The sequence below is a fragment of the Thalassophryne amazonica genome, chromosome 19, assembly GCF_902500255.1.
Source record: "Thalassophryne amazonica chromosome 19, fThaAma1.1, whole genome shotgun sequence".
In the NCBI taxonomy this organism is placed as follows: domain Eukaryota; kingdom Metazoa; phylum Chordata; class Actinopteri; order Batrachoidiformes; family Batrachoididae; genus Thalassophryne; species Thalassophryne amazonica.
The window spans coordinates 53149990-53169788 of NC_047121.1; the positions used below are offsets into that span (position 1 = coordinate 53149990).

At 42.7% G+C, this 19799-nt stretch overlaps 2 protein-coding genes across 4 annotated transcripts in view; both read left to right on the top strand.

Annotated features, from left to right (window-relative positions):
* The window catches only part of arhgef10 (Rho guanine nucleotide exchange factor (GEF) 10), a 92834-nt gene extending 82206 nt beyond the window's left edge, over positions 1-10628 (top strand). For all 3 annotated transcript variants that reach the window (XM_034195427.1, XM_034195429.1, XM_034195430.1), the window contains 3 exons: positions 8078-8200; positions 8525-9053; positions 9917-10628. In XM_034195427.1, the coding sequence (XP_034051318.1) occupies positions 8078-8200; positions 8525-9030 (629 nt within the window). In that variant the 3' untranslated portion in view covers positions 9031-9053; positions 9917-10628. The remainder of the gene's footprint in view (positions 1-8077; positions 8201-8524; positions 9054-9916) is intronic.
* Positions 10629-15198: 4570 nt separating this feature from the next.
* Positions 15199-18389, top strand: LOC117500689 (kelch repeat and BTB domain-containing protein 11). The gene is made up of 2 exons (XM_034159450.1): positions 15199-15433; positions 15851-18389. Exon 2 carries the CDS (start codon positions 15927-15929, stop codon positions 17859-17861), a length of 1935 nt encoding a protein of 644 aa, XP_034015341.1. The 5' UTR covers positions 15199-15433; positions 15851-15926; the 3' UTR covers positions 17862-18389.
* The last annotated feature ends 1410 nt before the right edge of the window (positions 18390-19799 follow it).

Consider the following 19799-nt stretch of genomic DNA (forward strand, 5'->3'; position numbering starts at 1 on the left):
AATCCTGCAAAGTACTGCCAGTTTGTTGTTGTTGTTGTTGTTTTTTTTAATCTAATATGACTGTCATGTTTTACTTACTTGTCTTACTTCACGTCTTACTTCACCCACACGTAGCATGTCATGTGACTTTTCCTGTACGTTGTCTGACCTGTACTAAAGGAAAGTGTTTCCATTGCAGTTTTACAAAATAAGGTCTTTTCAAATCACCTGAAAACACATATCTGCAAATGTAAAAACTTTATTGCAGTATTTGAGTTTTTTTTAAATGCACTTGAAGGGTGACGGAATCCTGTGTGTTCCTGGTTTCTAATCAACTTAGTACCCACAAGTACCCAGACGCACTGACCATATTTACACTGGGTTTGTTTTGTTTGTGTTTTTTTTTTCTTGCTGTGCTTTGTTTTGGTGTGTGTGTGTGGGTTTTTTTTTTGTTTGTTTTTATTTTACTGGATTAGAGTCCTGCGAGTTACACTAAAAAAATCACATTCATTTTCAATAATATTAACGATGTATATTGAGCTTTCCCAGTTATAAACATTAAAAAAAAAACTCCAATAATAATTAATAAAGATGAGTAATAAAAGTGCACCACAACAATGTGCAAAAATCCCAAATTAAAGAGCTGACAAAAATAATGTACCAGTACTCCATGTTTTTATTGCAGAGTTTCTAAAGCTGTGGGTCGGCGGTCCACGTCCATCTGCATCACGTAACATCCGATATGTTGTCCAGTGTACATTTATTTGTCTGAGTGGCTTATTTTTGGAATTTAAAAGTTCTTATCAGAATCACAATCACCTTTATTGTCCACTCACACACTGATGTATTGCACCCAGATCAGTTAAGTTGCCAGAAATCCTCTCACTTGAGTCCATTTTTTAAAAGGTCTTCTTGAACCTCACATTTCACAAAATCCTCAAACCAGAGGAGTCTCAGATTTTGCTCCAGCTGAATTGATTTTACTTTAACGTGGTGACTACCTCAAAACCTGATATCATCTTACATCTGGGGAGGTGATGGTCTAGTGGTTAAGCATTGAGACCAGAGGATCCTCAGTTCAAACCTCAGCCTGACCGGTAAAGCACTAAGGGCCCTTGGGCAAGGTCCTTAATCCCCTAGTTTCTCTTTGGTGTGTAGTGAGCACCTTGCATGGCAGCACCCTGACATCGGGGTGAATGTGAGGCGTCATTGTAAAGTGCTTTGATCGTCTGATGCAGATGGAAAAGCGATTTATAAATGCAGTCTATTTACCCACTGGAGTACACAGTTAGTCAGTGTGGAACGACACATTGCATATTCTGATAATCATATCATGGAGCCAGCATGCCTTTGTTTTATTTTTAAGTGCGTATCTTGATACCAGGAAAAGTCAACTACAGCATGGATGAAATAATGACCTCTTGCCAAAGAATCATAAATGATTTATTAAATTTAGAAAGGAGAAACAAGAAGGATTACAACTGATAATTCAGAAAACATTCTTTAAAATGAAACATTCACCACTGAATGCGTTCTACATGTATCGTGAAATCTGTGGAATCGTGATGTGTGTCATGTGTATCATACAGCCCCTAGTATTCAGTCACTCTCCAAGGATGCAACGGTGTCACAAAATGGTATAAGCCTTTGAGTGTTAGTGTTTTTTCTTTCAGTGATGGAAAATCTTTAAAACACTAGAATCTGGATCCAGATTACCCCCCCCCCCCCCCCCCCCAAAAAAAACAAAACTAGTCAAAATCTGTAACCGTACACCTTCTTTTGTTCGTAGACAAACACACAGGTGACGGTTTGTCAGATGAACTGACCCACATTAAACTGGGTTGGATCCATTCACAGCCCTGTTGTAATGCAGAACAGAGACCCGAGGCAGTAGAACAGAACACCACCGGGTATGAGTCAGAACCAACTCATCCTGTTCACGAACCTGCTGCTAACAAATGACGTATACGTGATACAACCTTTCACCTGGATTAAATATTAGGGGCGGGCCCACATTACTCGGCATTATGGGAGAACCTGAGCCGGTTCTGAGGACACGTTTTCACATAAAGTCAGGCAGCTGTGGAGCCTCAGTGCCCGAATTAACTAATGAGATCCGTGTAAGCACAAAGGAAGCTGTCTGAGGGACAGACCACCGGGACATGAAAGCTTTCCTCCTCGAGGCCTCGTTGTTAACAGCTCACATCCTCTGATAACAGCATTGGTTCTCCGGCCTGTCAGGGTGGAAATCAAAAGCTTTTGACCCACTTTAACCCTTCACAGTTGGGTCGTCTGGCCAGGCTGTAATCTGAGGCCGTGCTTGTTTTCTCCTCACAGTGGATATGGTCCAGGAGGAGTTGCATCAGGGACCACCGGTCTGACGCTCCTTCAGTGTTTTGCTGTAATCTGTTCTGGAGCAGAATGAGGTGTTTCGAGCAGGCAGACTGCTCAGGCAGGGCGGGCTGCACGACAGGCAGCTCTTTAACATCTGTGCGTCACCGTAAATCACTCCGCCGAGCCCACGCTCCCATCACATTAACTCATGATCCCGCCGTCAGGGATCAGTCTAGCGGACGATATCGGTAGGCGGCGGCACAGGGTGTTGTCTTTTGTTTTAATGGCGTCTCTGTGAAAGCGGGACGTGTTCTGGGCAGAATGATCCTTCTCCTGTCCGCGCATGTTGGAGCCATTCTGCTGACTCACATAATGACAGGCAGCAGTTCTTTATCCCAGCACTGAGAACACGGTCATGTTTTAATACGCTCTAATAGCAGTCAGTGACACCGGCATCTAATGCACATATTCACACGTTACATCTTTTCAAGTAAAACAGAGTATTCGTATTTGATTGGTTACTGGTGTCACTGTCAAGCCCTGATTTTGACCATAAATTTCCAAAGTATAGCAGGAATCTTTTTCGTAGAAGTTGGTGCACTGTTCCGTGTCAGTTGACGTGAGCCTATCTTGGAGTGAAATACATCAGCTTGTTTAGTGTCTAAAGCAACAGATCCCAGGTTTGTCTCCACTCAGGGTCTCCTGCCCCAACCGTAGTCACTAACCTCATCAGTTTGAACCGCGGCCCAGGGTTTCAGCTGGCGCTCTGCACTCTGAAAGCCCAAAATACCAGATTGGCCTGAATATAATAAAACTACATTAAGAGAGGAAAAAAGAAAAACATGGTAAACTACATGATGTAGTGAGATAAACGGCGCCACCTAGCATATTCTGGCTCCTCAGATTATCATGTCAGGCAGTCAGATGGACCTCTGGATAACGATGTAACATCTGAGAGCTTCTCAGTCGGACAAACGTCCTGAAGGTCTCACCGCTTTGGGAACAATCCCTTTCAGCTGGAAACTTAAACATGCAGATTCTGCTGGAATCGAGCCAGTTGAGGGGAGAAACATTTGGGTTTGAAGCTCCCATCACAGCCCAGAATTTCAGATCTGAATATGTCGTAGCATTTTAAAAATTTTATATTGGCACACTGTAAATTAAAATAAAGTTCATTGCATCTGATCAACAATCTTTAAATTTTCCGCTCCTTTATTTTGCAGATTTGTTGTGGCAATGTTTGTCTTCAACCTGACACACCTAACTGATGGAAGAGAGAGATTGACAGCTGACAAAAAGAAATACAGAATTCCAGTTCTGTCATTTCCAAAATCTTCAAAGGCCAGATCAGCTGAGAATTGACCTCTGACCCTCTCGTCTAACAGTAAAAATGTCATGAAGGAGACAGTAATTGTCTGTGAAGACGATGTCTGACTGCTTTTGTCCGCTGTTCTGACCTAAATGTGCAGCCATGCAAGGCTTAAAGGGAGACAAGCCGGTGGGTGGTGGTGTGTGTGTGTGTGTGTGTGTGTGTGTGTGTGTGTGTGTGTGTGTGTGTGTGTGTGTGTGTGTGTGTCAGTAAATAACACCCCAGCTTGTCCTTGTACTCCTCCATTGTTCTACACATCACTAAGGGGATTATACCTTTATTACTCCAGGATATTTTTCCTCTGCACACAGCTGAGCAGTCCACACACACACACACACAAAACCTTTTGTCTTCTTCTACTGAAGACTGAGGTTGATTTGATAGAGATGAGGCCTTGTATCTGTGGTTGTACTGTAGATATAAAGTATATCTGACCATGAAAAGGTGTTTGTAGTCTAGAAGAAATAACTATTGTGGATTTATTTATTATTATTTTTTTATTTCTGTCAATTATGTTTGTGAACAAGATATTTCAAGAAGAATTGGACAGATTTCACCAGGGAAGGAATGACACTAAAATCTTGATGATCCTGATCCGCCGGAGAATATTTTATTTCTTTTGAGCTTCATGACATCATAAAGGCCCATAACTATCCTGCAATGGACGTCTGTGTCTATTGACTGACAGAGGTAATAATAAAAAAAGAAACACTTTGTTATTAGCACATTCTGAAGGTATGTACTTTCTCTGCCTTGTTTCTTGATCAAATAACTCGAGCTGCTTCAGGATTTGTTTCAGCTCTAAAAAAAAAAAAAAAGTGCCCGTTTCACACCTTGAACTCTCTTGAGGGAGATTTGGAATGTTGCTTTTTGGAATCACTGACTGACGTTGTGTTGTTGGGTTTTACCTGCAGGGACTGATACAGTGTGCTCCTGTCGTTTGTTGTCCCCCCCCCCCCCCCCATGTTGGCCGTCAGGACTAAGTGCAGATCCGGGTGGTGTTTTCGGTGCGGGCTCTGGGCCAGAGCTGAGCCGGGTTGGCGTTTTGCTCTGGGGTTTTTTTTCTGTTTTCGCCCTCTGGGTGGGGGAACTGCAAATATTATGAAAGGAGGAAGTTGTGCAAGATCTCAGAGAAGCAGCTCATAGGGGACCTGAGACCCGTGTTCTGCTGTAGTTTAGATGGAGTGGACCGGACCCATCCGCCTGTGGAACTGTACGTGCGTGTGTGTGTGTGCGCACGTCTGTAAAGAGGGTCACCAGGAGTGGTGAATTTACTCTGAAGGAGGAAACTCGAATTGGCCTGTTTGAGCAGCAGTGACTCATGACGCCCACCTCTCATGTAAGACGACTGGCAGGACTTGTTTTTTTTTTTTTTTCCTTGATTTGGCCCGTGAACCACCACTGAGTTCCTGATTCTGTTGGAAGCTGGAGCAGATGGTACCAATTCACTTCATTCCAATCCAGGTTATTCATAAGGATCCAGTTGCTAAAGTTAAAGTCCAACTGAAAATAAAATCTCTTTTTTTTTTTTTCTTCCTTACTTGCCTTCTGATCTGCTGTGTAAACTCTCTTCTTTAAAGCTACAGTGTGTAGAATGTAGTGTCATCTAGTGGTGCAGTTGAAGATTGCATTATGCTGCTGCTGGGCATGATTTTGTTTCTCTGCATGTTTTTGCTTTTTTTTTTTTTTTTGGTGACAGGGCTTCATGCTCCTTTGCCTTCTCTTGTGATGAGCTGTAGGTATGATCTTCCATTTTGCAAAAATGAGGGTTAGCCTGCGCTAGCAACCAGTACACTGTGTATAGGGAGCAACCACTGATTCCTCTTCTTTTTCTTCAGTGTTCAGACCATTCTACCACAGGTGGAGTAAGTTTGAGCCTTTTGAGCTGCTGCATCAACATGGCAGTGCAACATGGTGCCATCCATGGGGGCAGGGGGCAATGAAGGGCTCATTCTCAGTTCATGAAAACAGATTGATTCATTGTTGTTGATAATTATACACTAATGAACAGAAAGCTGTGAAACCTATATTTAATTTCTGCTAATAAACACCCTGAAATCCTGCACACTATAGCTTTAACAGGAAACGTAAGCTATGAATTTAACTTTTGTTAGACTTCTAAATACGCCCCTATCTTTGCATATAACAACAATATTGCAATGTTTCTCAGACTTTTTCAAACCCAGGCCTACTTAACCAAAAAAAAAAACAAAAAAACTTGTGGTCCACCTGACTCCCCAAATATCCAAAAACAATGCTAGTGTTAATAATGAAAATAGTACGCATATGTTGCTATCTATTAAACATTGGAGTCATTTTCAGTTAGAATGTTTTTAATTTAAAATGTGACATTTTACCAATATACTCACCAACCACTAGAGGTCACTCACTGGTCCACAGTCCGCATTTTCAGAAAAGGTGCACATTGTAATTTCTATTTGTGCACGGAGTGAGAAGTTTCAGCTCGCGCTTGCTGATAGTGACTCTTAACAGACGTTTTCAAACAAAACCACGTTAGCGTTCTCGCTAACTTCTCCGTGTCAACAAGCTTCGGCAAGACTTGACATTTCTGCTGCAAACCACAGAAGGAGTAACAGCAGCAGGCGCTGATTCCAGCCATCTGTTAGAATGTAGGAAGCCAAACCCTATAAATATGAACGTGATGTGAGAGCTGCTGCTGACTGTTGGTTTAAGGTGGATTTTCTGTGTCCGGATGCAGAGTCGAGGGCTGATCGTCTTATTTATTGTCTCTGTCTACACGTGTGGCCGCCGTTTCTTAATTACAGCCTCACGCTTCAGTCATTCTGTTACATAACACTTTTGTACTTGTTTGTTTGGCTCAAACGCACCATCATAGTGCTGTGTGTTTTTTTTTTTTTTTTTTTCCCCTGCATTCAGAGACAGTTGAAAAGAGCTGCTTTTATTCTGGTGCCTCTTCGTGTTGCCCTGGAGATGAATAACAGCGATGGCTGAAGAAAAGCCTCCGCTCACTCCAGATGCTCCATCCTGCCACCCACCACAGTGGATCCTAAGCTGGTGTAGTGGACCATTAAATCTGCACTTTTCTCCTTTTCCTGGAGGCACGAGTGTGTGCGGTTGCAGCGTGTTCACACCTGCTCCTGTTAATCACACGCAGCGGGAGGACATGTTTATCAAGTATTTGTTAGCGGTGTCTCTCTGTGTTCGGTTCATTTTTACATCCTCACTGTTAATCCTTTACATTTGCTGAAACAGTTGTATCTGTTATCCCAAAACACAATCTCTTAGATTTTGGTGCAGATGAAGGTGAATAGCCGATAAAATTTTATTTATTTATTTAATTTATTTTTTAGTGTTGCAGGATGAGTTGTTTGACTTTTCTACATGTTTATGGCACTCTGTGAAGGTGGAAAATTAAGTTAAATTTTTTTTTTTAATAAAGCTTGCAGAAAATGTTTGCTCTGGCCTGGAAAACACACCATTATTCCTAAACTTTGGAAAACCTTGGCTGTAGTGGGTCCACCTCATCTACAAGTCCGTTCATCTTGTAGTTTAACATGGTAACGGCAAAGCCCTAAATACTGTAATATTTCACTAAATTAAAAGGGAATATAACTTTGATGCACTAGATCAGTTGTAAAAGCAGGCAGCTTCCACCTGCTGGACAGTTTGTGGATGATGGATTAGGAGCAGGTGTGGTGGTGAGACATAACATTATCACACAAAAATGTACATGAACAGTTTTTTGCTTGTTTCACAGCAGTTATCTTCAAAAAATCAAATAACAGGGTCAGAACCCTGTGGAAAGGATTTTGTAAGAATTTAGTTGAGAAAGAAGAAGAAAGAAAGGAAGGTCAGGTGAGGTGTGCAGTGAATGGGGCCTGGGAGAGAGAGTGTTTCAGCAGAAAAATTTATTCAGCAAGACAAATTAACCACTATTTTCTGATCGTTTCAGAGCCGTTGTGTTTTCAAACTCATAACAGCCACAAGCAGGCACTTCTTTCTCTTTCTGTCAGCATATGTGTGGTTTTGAATTTCTGTGTAGCTTGAAATTAGCTTGATGCTCCAACCTACTTGTATTAAGTGATCTGGGGAAAGGGGGTGGAGCCAGTAAATATTACACATTTACATTTGAGAGATGCAAAGTTTTACTACTGAATTTCAATTCAATTTCAGTTGATTTAATTTATATAGTGCCAAATCACAACAAAGCTGCCTCAAGGCGCTTCACACAAGTAAGGTCTAAGCCTGTGTGCTTGCTCTAGGGGTGAACAGATTTGGTGAACAGATTTTCACAAAATGTGAAAAAGAGAGTAATTACTTTGGTGCAGATCCAGGATAGTTTTTTTTTTTTTTTTAACCAGTGTGTGAGTCCTGCACATCTGAGTGATTATGTTGACTGTTCATTGCCCACAGGGAACCAGCGAGTGTCAGTGAGCAGTCTGCTGGTTTGTCACGGTCTGCTTCTTGTCGGGACTAACCTCGGAGTGATGGTAGCGCTCTCTGTCCCCAGACTGCAGGGCATCCCAAAGGTTACCGGTTAGTCTCAACGTCACCAAATGTTCTTAACTACAGTTTAAATGTCCAAATGCATGCAGGTTTTCAGGGTCGTCAGAGGTCACAACAGACTTAATGTAGAAGGGAGGTTCACGAGTGTTTCACTGGATGCAATATCACGTAAACAAAAACTGGTACCATGTGGGAAAGGTTACTATGGAGAGTAATTAAGTTACTTTCACTGATAGGCTGCACACTTAATTCATAAATGTTCCAAACGTCTACAGAATAAAACTTAAAATGCAAATAAATTGAGCACATGCAGAGGCTCGAACCAGAGGCTGACGTTTTGTGGTCTGCTCTCAGGTCGGGGTATGGTGTCTCTGCACACTCACAGCGGACCAGTCAAGTTCCTCATTGTGGCAGCTGCTGTGTGTAATCAACCGTGTGGCGTGTCCTTCTCCACCCAGCCAGCAGAAGGAGGGGAGGACGCCGAGCCACCCTCGGACTCGCTCCCGCCTCCCCCGGACTCGCTCCCGCCTCCCCCTCAGGGGCGGGGCGTATGGCTGGGAGACGCAGGTTGTACCACCATGGCTCTTCAGGACTACGTGTCGTCCTCGCCCTGCGGCTCTCTCGCTCCATCCCAAAGCTCTTTGGAGCACGGGACCGAGGACGGCGCTCTTTATGACGTGCTCCATGACCCCGCCCACCACCAGAGGAGCCGCCGGTCCAGCAAGGTGGATGTTAGCTCTCTGCTGGTGGTCTCTGGAGGCCTGGGCCACCGCAGAATCAACAAAAAGACCAAACAGTCCCGCCATGAGGACACCACGTCCACCATCATGGTCTGGCAGATCCCCCTGGTCAACATGTGACTTGTAACAGAAACACCGGCGAGGTGAGATGGTTCAGACTTCAGCTTCACGGAGTTTGATTTTGTATTTATGATATGTCAAAATCTGACCTTCATCATATATCATATATTTCACAGGAATTTAAAAAAAAGCATCCTGGAAACACTAATGTTCAGTCTCACAGTAGCCTAAAGGACATGGGCTAAATGTGTCCTCTGTACTGAAAATGAAACGAGCTGTGATTTATGTGTACCACATTTTTTTTTTTTTTTTTTTTACTTTTTACTTTTTACAAGTACATATACACTTTGTCAAAAATTTGGATTCTCTGTGTACAAGCGACTTATAGTCTGTACTTAAAGTGCTAGCTAGCCTAACCCAGCAGCTGCAATGTTCACCAAACCAGCTACCCTGGCTAATTAGCATGTAGCTAGCTCAAAAATTAATTACCTAATAGAACTAATTTTACAAGCAAGTACTATAATCTTCTAATACTAGTACTCTTGGTGAAATTTGGTTGTACTTGCATTAATGGTAAATGTCCACCAGGTGGCGATATTGATCCATTTCAAGAACCTTGAGCACAGGCTGCTGTGGGACACGATGATGAACCTGTTGCATGTAGTAGTAGATGTGCTCTGATTAAAGAATGTTAACGTAGTACGTAGTTACTGATCATACTGATAATTTTGTTGGACCATGTGGATAATAATAATAAGAAGACAGTCCACAGGTGAGAAACAGCAGTTTGTCCTTGAATTTTAATTCTTTGCTAATTTGCTTGAAAATGAGACTTGAAAAGCACTCGTACCTTTATTTCTGTTTCTTTGTTTGTTTGTCCAGTGTGTTTGTCCACATGTCTACTGTACGCTGTGTGAGGATCTTTATTTATTTTGTCTATTTTCAGGTCCAAGAAGAAAATGTCCCCACACTACCATGTGCAGGTGTTTCGTTCCACTTCGATCAGTCCAGACCTGCAGGGGGCACTGCAGAGTTGCTGACACGTTTAAGAACATCTTGTGAACTTGTGCCAGTTTTATTCGCTAAAAAACACTCGTTCATCACGGTGCCTGACTGAGCAAACGGCGGCCTACAGACCCGTTAACCCTGAACAGAGTCACCTTAAATCTCCCTACGTAACTTGCTAACACGTTGTTCTTCACTACAAATCCCAGGACTGAGTGCGACTGCAGGACTGAAGTCAGTGTTGAGGACGAGTTTTGGTCGTCACGTTATTTTCACAGCTTGAATATAAGATGAAACTGTTCCGTATGTATTTTCTGGTTATGTTTTGGTCAGCCAGTGGCTCGTCTCTCTGGCCCCCTGTGGCTCAGGGTGGCGCGTGTTTGGGGTGGAAACACTGGCGGCGCTGAAGCTAATCTAGCATTCCCGTGGCAGGAGAAGAAATGTTGATGACTGAATGGAGAAGAATCTCTGGCTGGCCAGGATTCTGCTCGTAGGAAAGTGAAGTCACCACAAGAGAGGTGGGCGGAGCCTTAAAACAGAATCACTTAAGGATATTTAAAAAAGAAAAACAAAGATAAAGAAGCTTTATAATGTCACAGTTTATGTACATCTGTTGTGTATATTAACACGTCTATAAACCTTTTATTGAGCAGCTTTGTGTCACTGGAAAAGTTTTTACTCGAATGATTATTATCAACAAATCGTCTGCTCTGCTTATGATCCAGCCTCTTCCTGGTTTTCCTGCATCTGATTGGTTAATTCTGGTGTCTGCCAGCTCTTACTTGGTTAAAGGCACCCAACTGAGTTAAATCAGTTTTAGGAGAACACATAAGAAAACTGGTTGTCACTGCTGTTCCTGTCCACACAGACGTCGTCATGTCAGCACGCCGCCCTCCTTTCACACTTCCACTGGGGGGCAGTGTGACAGCCAATATGTGAAAGTGAGCAGAGAAGAAGCTCGGAACATTTGTAGGGAGATATCTGGGTTTCCTGTGTGCAGGTATTGATCTTGTTCTTCATGTTTGGGGGATAACATTAATGTCCTACATTTCCTTCATTATTTGTCACCTTGTAAGACGTGAAGAAGTCATTATATCGCAGTGGTAATTTCAGCCAATCAGCTTCTTTCCCTGAACAGCACAGACAACATGAGGTTGAAGCTATTGACTGATTGTCTGCATCGTTTATACGAGAATCTGTGCCAATAATTGGCCAGCCTCTAATAAATAAGCAAGACTGTTGTGTGACGTGATGTTAGAGAAACTCGACCTCAGAGGAAAACATGCGGGACGGGTTTATGCTCCCAGAACCTGTGATTTAATGCAACTTCTTTCATCTAAGTGGACATCTTCCCTGACTGCTCGATTCAGGTCCACATTTAGAAACAAAATCAGACTTTTTAGCTCAGATTTGACTTTCATAGCAGTTGCTGTTGTTCACACGTGTGCACTAGTTGGTCGGCAAAACATCTCTTACAGCAGCCAAGGCACTAAATGAGGGTTAGGTCTAACCTTTCCCACACCCATGAGCAAGCGCAATGACAATAGTGGTAAAGAAAAACCCCCTCAGGTGTTTGTTTTTAAAATTATTATGAAAGGAAGAAATATCAAGAAGACCAGACTCAGAGGGGTGACCATCTGCTTTGGCCATATGACCAAAAAAATAAAGAATTGTTAAACATGCAAAGACAGAGTTTGGCATCCATGTACTTATAAAATCCAACAGTTATTGTAATGTGTTTACGTTTGTTTAAAATTAGCATCACCGCTAGCTTCAAAGATCATCAGACATCTGAGGAAACCATCAAGACTAGTGACACCACAGCGATGAATCGTGTTGTCAACACATGAAAATAAACACACACACACACACACCTTCCATAGAAACACTGAATGAGACGCGTGGACATTTTACTGACAAACATCTTGTGACCTCCTGAAGCACTTTGACCGACCACTCAGACTTCAACTAACAGTTACTCTGAAAAATCTATTAATCTGTCGTTTTCTCCAACAGTTAAGTCCATAAAATGTCAGACAATGCTGAAAAATGTTGATCAATGTTTTCCAGAACCCAAAATGTTACCTGCAAGTGTCTTGTTTTGTCCACAACCCAGAGATAGTTTACTGCCAGCGAGGACAAATAAACCATAAAATATTCACTGTTCAGAAGAAGAAATCAGAGAATTTGAATATTTAAACAGCAGCAAAAAAAAAAGACTCAAAACATTTCTCATAATCAATAATCAGTCATCAGTTAATTTAATAGTTAATACTTGATTAATCACTGTAGCTGTAGGTCTGGTTATCTTCTGGCTTCTGGTTGTGAAGTAATTTGTAAATTAATTTACTGGACAGATCTCAATTTAAAAACTGGTGAGTGTGTGAATGCTGCAGTTTTGTTCCAGATTCTGATCCAGAACTGGTCACGTGGTGCACGTTGAGGATGTTCACACTTCCAACTGATCGCTCAAGTTGCAGACTCTAGTTAGCAGCTAAAGCTAACAGCTGCGTCTGCAGACAAAAGAGGAGCCGCATCGTCACAGTGTCCATTTGTTCCACTCAAAGTGACCTTGTAGTTCTGCTCTGATTGTGTGCAGCGATCAGCGCACGCCGCGACTCGCAGCACACCTGAAGAAAAGCAGGAGCAGAGCCCGATACAGCTCTTCTGAGATTTGAGTGCTGAACAGAAAGTGTCAAGAGATGTTCTGTTCTGTAACCGCCCACGTGTTTTGTTGTGCAACCGTGTTTCGTCGTCTTATCGGTGCTGAGAGAAATAGAAATTTCTGGTTTTGCCCAAAGAGTCCAGAACTGCTATGTTTTTCAACTCATGATCTGGGTTGGACTCAGGAAGACTTGACTTGATTATTTGAAGCAAATGTGTCAAAACTGAAATCTGTCTTATTTTCAAGGTTGGGTAGGATTACTTTGAAAGAATACATGTGGATTACATGTTTGTATGTACATACATTTGGATTACTTGTAATCTGATTACTTTTGGATTACATTTCAAAGTAATCCTACCCAACCTTGCTTATTTTCAGGTTCTCTGAGTGTTGAGAAACTTTTACTCTTTGATACTACACAACTTTTGACCAATTGTTACTATAGTTTGTGGACCTGGGTTCTAATGCAGGAATCTTGAGTGTGTGTGTGTTGGTGGGGGGAGCTTTCACCTCCTTGTGTAGGACTGGGTATCGTATTTCTATACTTTTGTGGTACCGATCGAAACACTAGCAATTTTTGAAAATTGCCACAACAACGACTTCATGAATCATGAACGATTCTTCTGCAAAAGAGCTCGTTATTTCTTCCATGCAGTAGTTGAGTTCATGGTATCACGATACGCTTTGCTCCACCTCTATAATATTTGCATAGAAACATGCTCGTACCAGGCTTTAAGAATGCTGATTGTTTGCTGCCGACGATAATGTGACACAAACGTGCCATAGATACACACGTGTGTTGACTTTTCAACTCTAATACTGCAGCTTGATGCCTTTGATGATGATGATGATGATGGCAGCTTTTCCTATGTTTTATATAGAATAGAGTTTAAAAATGTATATTGTATTGAAAAAGTATCATTTATTGAACTGGCATCGAAGTTGTTAAGGTATCAGCACTGGTATCGGTACCAAAAAAATAATAATTTTTGAACAATACCCAGCCCTATTCTGGGATTTGTGTTCCAGCTCGATTTCAGTTGTCCATGACTTGGGCTGTCATCATAGGTCAGATGTCCTTCAAGGTCTACAAAATCCAGACCATGACCAGGATTATAGAATTGATTTAAAGATCTCGGAAGATTTTTAACATATCAGGTGATGTTTAATCCTAAAAAGCAGGGATTTACTCTCACTAATCTGTGTGAAATAATCCTAATTGATCACTTAATCTGATCTTGAGTAAAACTTTTTTTTTCTGTTTGTGACCATTTATGGTTTTCAAAGCGGGTCTCTGGTCTGTAATACTGGTTAGTACTTGGTTTCTTCTTACAAAAGTGTGTTGCCAGAAAAAAGAAACCCTTCAGAAATCATTAAAATGAGCTCATATTTACCTGCTGACTTGTATTTATGAGCTTTGACACCTTGATCTTGTTGGACAAACGGAGCTTTAACAGCAGAGCGATGCAGTGTGTGTGTTGGCGTTACGATGCAGGAAGCCTTTTGCTATTCCTCTGACCTTGCCGTTTCCATGGAGACCGTCACTGTATGTTTGTTCTCAGAATATCTGGCATCAAACGTCCCAGCTCCTCTGTTTTTACATTCATAACAGTAAAGGTTATCCTGGATCAAACCTCCTCCAGAGATGACCTTTAAAAAAAAAAAAAGAACAACCCTGCTTTTAACGTACTGACTTTATCTCGTGTTGTTCTTTTTTTAATGTTTAAAGATTCAAATGTACAATTTTTTTTTCACAAATCAGAAAATGCTACCGAAAATTAAACAACTCATCTAGATATTCATACATTTCCATTCTGAATCTGATTGGAGAGACTGTCAGAGGACTTTTTTTTTTTTTAAGAAAAATGATATAATTCTAGCCTTAAGTCTTCCACAAGTCTTCTGGCAAATTGTATCTGAAATCTCACATATATTTTTATAATCCTCAGTTTGCTTCTATGTTGAAGCTGTAAACAACACAAGCTATCCTTCAATCACAGAATCCCATAACTCGGTTGTCCTGGGCATCTTGGTGGCTTCCCTCACCTGTATCTTTTTAGCACGGTCAGTTTTTGAGGCCTTGCCTGTTCCAGACAGATTTACCGGACCGGACAGCACCACATTGGAAATGAAGTTCAAGATATATTCAGTGACTTTGAAATATTAATGTATCCATCTCCTGACTTATCTGAAGAAAACTGACTGTGAAAGAGATAATTTAGTAATGCATTTCTTTATTTTGACATTCAGTATTTTTATTTAATTCATATGTTGATTTGTTTTTGCTGTAATTATAGAAAATTAATATAGAGAAGCCTGATTTTTTTTTTTCATTCATTTATTGTCTAAATAATTAAAATGAATTTAAAATTAACTCTGGCTTCAGGTACTCACCCTTGGCTCCTCCCCCTGCTGTCCGGCTCAGGTATGACGCGTAATAAGTATGGTGCGCGCGCGCCGCCGCCCCTCACTGCAGGGTTAAACCCCGGGGAGGGGGCGTGGTTTGAGTCGGTGAGATACCCGCCTCACTATAATGAACTGGACCGTCAAAAACCTGCGGTCCGCCGGAGCCTCGTCGGCCGGCTGTGGTTCCGGATAGATGAGTCCAGACCCGGAGAGGAGCCGCACCGGTTCTCCACAGGCGGAGAAAGCGACTCCGTGACCGTGACTGCGGCGCCACCACCGGATCCGATCACACAAGCCGCGGATGAATGAAGTGGTTCTGTTGGACCGGTCGGCTGGGATCGAGACTTGCGTAACACAACGTGTGGACCGACCGAAACCGAATTTCAGGTGAGGGACTCATTAAATGACAGCGGGGGATAATTTTTTTTTTTTGTGTGTGTGTGTGTGTGTGTGTGTGTGTGTGTGTGTGTGTGTGTGTGTGTGTGTGTGTGTGTTTGCCTGCCGGCGGTTCCGATCTACGCCCTTTTTTTTTTTCTCCTTGTTACAAATTAAAAGCTCCATTAGCGGGCGCATGCGCAGCGCGTAACTATAAATCAGCTTCACAGAACCTGCAGGTTTTCTTCGCCGCATTTTCTTTTCAAAAGCTGCTTTGGCTCGTTTTAAAGCACAAACAATTTTTCCTTTTAAATTCAACCTGCTCAGGCTGTTTGTTAGAGCAGCAGCGCCCCTCAGAGGCCAAAAGAAGATAGTGCGGTGTCCTCCTTTTGCTGTATTAAATTCCCTCCTCGGTTTCCTTCCACGTAGGTGAGCGGAGGCTGAATTCACTCGTTCGGCATGATCAGCGAGGACGCCGTCTCTCATCGCCGGTGAGCCCATCGAGATGACTGAAGGCCACATCATCCTCCACGGCGGGAACGCTGACCTCATCACACCTGGTGGGAAGGATGGAGATTTTTGTCCACGCTACGTCCACAAAGATGAGGATTTCAGTGCACCATTGAAGGAGTACCTTTTGGATGGACAGTCAGTTGGAGGTCGCCAAATCGATCATCTGGAAGGAAATGCATCATTAGTTTCAAAAACTGAGCACATCTCCAATCACATTGTTGTCATGGAGCAGAATTATGCATCAAGTGAGAATCACAATGGCGCCACGGTTAAAGCCTTTTACAGTTGCGGTTCCTCTGGTCGGAACAAAGAGGAATCTGAAGGCGATGTGTCCACCAGCAGAGAGACCTCTGTGATTGGTCAGGGTCCTGTGCCTGATACTCATTGTGTCACCGCTGGGACAAAGCCTGCTTTTGATGGTCTGGCTCATCGTGCATCAGATCCACCAGACTACGAGTCGCTCCACAGGCATTCCATCCCTATATCGAACCACGAAAGCAGGGACAGCAGCCAAGAAACTGGCTGTACAGCGTCGACAGAGGAGCCAGACTTGGTCATCGAAGTCAGCGGGCAGAAGATCAATGTGCACAAGTCTATCCTGGCAGAAAAGAGCGACTACTTCAAGGCTCGACTGTCACGGGATATCCTCAAAGTGAAGGGGGTTAGCTACAAGACTTTGTCAACTTTAATAGATTACGTTTACACATCTCAAATGAATGTGTCCAAGGATAATGTTGTGGATGTCATCACGGGAGCCAAGATCCTCCAGATCCCCTGTGCCGTGCAGGCTGCCATGGACTCTATGTCAGAGCAAATCACAGCAGGGAACTGCTACGAAATTCTCACCATTGCCAAAAAACAGAGACTTGGCGAACTCAAGGAGACTGCCTACGGCTTTATGAGTGACAACTTTTTGCAGATCCTCAAAGACCCATCTGTGTATGGGCGTCTGACTGGGTCGGAGCGAGACCTGATCCTCAAGAAGAGGATGGAGGGGAGGAGGACTCTGTTAGTTGCAGAGACTAATGATGTGTTTGATCGTGTCGGAAGCCGGCCACCGAGCCGCAGTGGCAGCCGACCACAGAGTCCCTCGTCCACGGCGTCTTTCGAGGACAGCCGCATGATTTATTATTTTAATGAAAAAGAAAATGACTGGAGGTCTTTGACTACGATGCCTGAGGACTTGAACACTAAAGGCTGTGGTATCTGCACCATGTACAACTATCTGTTTGTGGCTGGGGGGATAAAGGGCTACGGGGACAAAGGCAAAGTTTCAGACAGGGTCTTCTATTACAACCCTATAACCAACTGCTGGACTGAGGTCCGTCCTTTGAACCAGGCCCGTGCCCAGCTGAAGCTTGTGTCCATGGATGGCTACCTGTACGCCATCGGGGGTGAATGTTTGTTCACAGTGGAAAAATACGACCCTCGTATGGACCGCTGGACCACAGTGGCCCCCTTACCGAAAGGAGCCTTTGCAGTGGCCCATGAGGCCACCACCTGCAGCGGAGAACTTTACGTTTCCGGGGGGTCCCTCTTCTACCGCCTTCTTAAGTACGACTCCAAGAGGGATGAGTGGCAGGAGTGTCCCTACAACAACAGCCGCAAGAAGTCCTCTGACATGGTGGCTTTGAAGAGCTTCATCTACCGCTTTGACGTCAACCGCGAGCAGGGAATCAACGTGTTCAAGTACAACACCATCGTGAAAATGTGGCACGACTGCGTGTCGCAGCGGCTCGGAACCTATTTACCCTTCAGGTGTGCCGTCATCGGGAACTGCATCTACTGCGTGAACAAATCGCAGACGCTCCAGTTCGTAGTGGAGGAGGAGAGCGTCTACTTTGTGGAGGAGGCACTGAGGGCGCCTGTGGAGGCCAAAGGCGTGCTCTTTCCTTTTGTTCTCACTTTGCCTGAAAAAGTTCTGTGATGCAGCCGATCCACGACAAGCATTAGCGCCCCCCGGTGTCAGCTGTTTGTCGCATTACCTGCTTGCGGTAGAATGTTTTGTGTTTGCATGACGGTTCAATGTGAAACCTTAAAACTGTCAGTGCTGAATGAATTCAACTATAGAAGATGAGATGAAAGTAACCGTAGATATCGTGTTGTGACTGTCCATTTTTGTAAAAGCAAATAGATATTTTTAAAATATTGAGTTCATCGTTTTGTTTTGGTTTTTTGGGTTTTTTTTAATGAGCTTTGTTGAATATTGGCTCATTTTTTTAAAAAATGGTTGAAGCATTAACCGACGCCCCGCTGGTTCTGTCTGATTGGCCGTTTAAGTTACAGTACAGAAGTGGTTCTCAATCTGGGGGCAGCAGATCCCTCGCGGGGACATGGATCTGTCGTAGGAGGGCAGCGGCATCAGTATTTGAATTGCAGGTAAAAGTGAATGAAGCTAATTCATGTGGATAAAGAGTCATGTTTCTGCAAATCTATTAGCACTGAAACTGCCTCCACAAATTAGATCTTTTTTGGGGGGGGGGGGGGGGCAATTTAACTGACTCAATCTTTTTAGCTGATCTCCATAAATCTCAGTGAAGTGGTTGATCTCAGCAGGACGAACCCCAGAGATTTTGGTGCTGATGTGGATTGTTTTTATTTTATTGTTTACATTTGACGTCGTCTTCAAACCTTCTGAAAACCTGAACCTGGGATGGTGGTGAACTGTGCTGATCTGGTTCTGTGGCAGTAAAGTCTTTGTTTGAACTGTGTGACGTTAAAAAAGTTGCTGTATTGCGATAAATCGAGCAACAAACTTATGATAATGTTGTTCGCACAAAAGTCCAGAAGGCCACGTTTCTGAGCTTCAGTTATCTTTTAGTTTTAGTATCTTTGTCGTTGTGAATCCACAAATGATCCAGTTACAGTTCCAAAAACAAACCTGTTCAAATAGAAACTCGACACATTAAACTGACCAAATAACTTTTTAAAGATTTACCAGAATAATTCTTTAGTGTTTTTCTGTCAAACCACAAAATGAGTTACTGGACTAATCGTTTCAGGATGAATCCATACTCGAGATCAGATTTATTTAGATGTGAAGATGAGACTTGAGGACAGCCATCTGGATTTGACAGAGAAAAAAAACCTCAATGTTTTTCTTTTTAACGAGTTCTAATGTTACTGCCATTTCATAAAAAACGACTAGAAACCTCCACCAGGGGTCAACAATTTCCTGTTTACATTTTCCTTTTACTCCCCCCCCATTGTGAAAGGGTTAATCCTTTCATGTATCCTCTAACATTCTTGAATCCTGATTGCTCCCCTTTGATCCTAGTCTTTAATCCTAGTCACTCATCTCTTATCCCTGCTGACCTTTGATCCTGAACACTAATCTTTGATCTGATTGTTGTCCTTTGATTCTGATTGCTGACCTTCATCTTTATCCTGATCACTGAAGTATGATCCTCATCACCTCATGATGCTGATTACTGCCCTTCGATCCTGATTCTTAACATGTGAGCTTGATCCTAATTCATCACTAATCTTTGAATCTATGATCTTTTATTGTGATCACAGATCTTTGATCCTAGTCACCAGGCTTTGATTCTGACTGCTGATCTTGGACTCTAGCAAAGATGCTCTTTTTCATCACGGTCTGTCTGTCTTTGATCCTGTAATCACAGTCAAGGGGCAGATCTTCCTTTTATCATTATTGCAGCATATACAACCCCTGGCAATAATTATGGAATCACCGGCCTCGGAGGATGTTCATTCAGTTGTTTAATTTTGTAGAAAAAAAGCAGATCACAGACATGACACAAAACTAAAGTCATTTCAAATGGCAACTTTCTGGCTTTAAGAAACACTATAAGAAATAAGGAAAAAAAATTGTGGCAGTCAGTAACGGTTACTTTTTTAGACC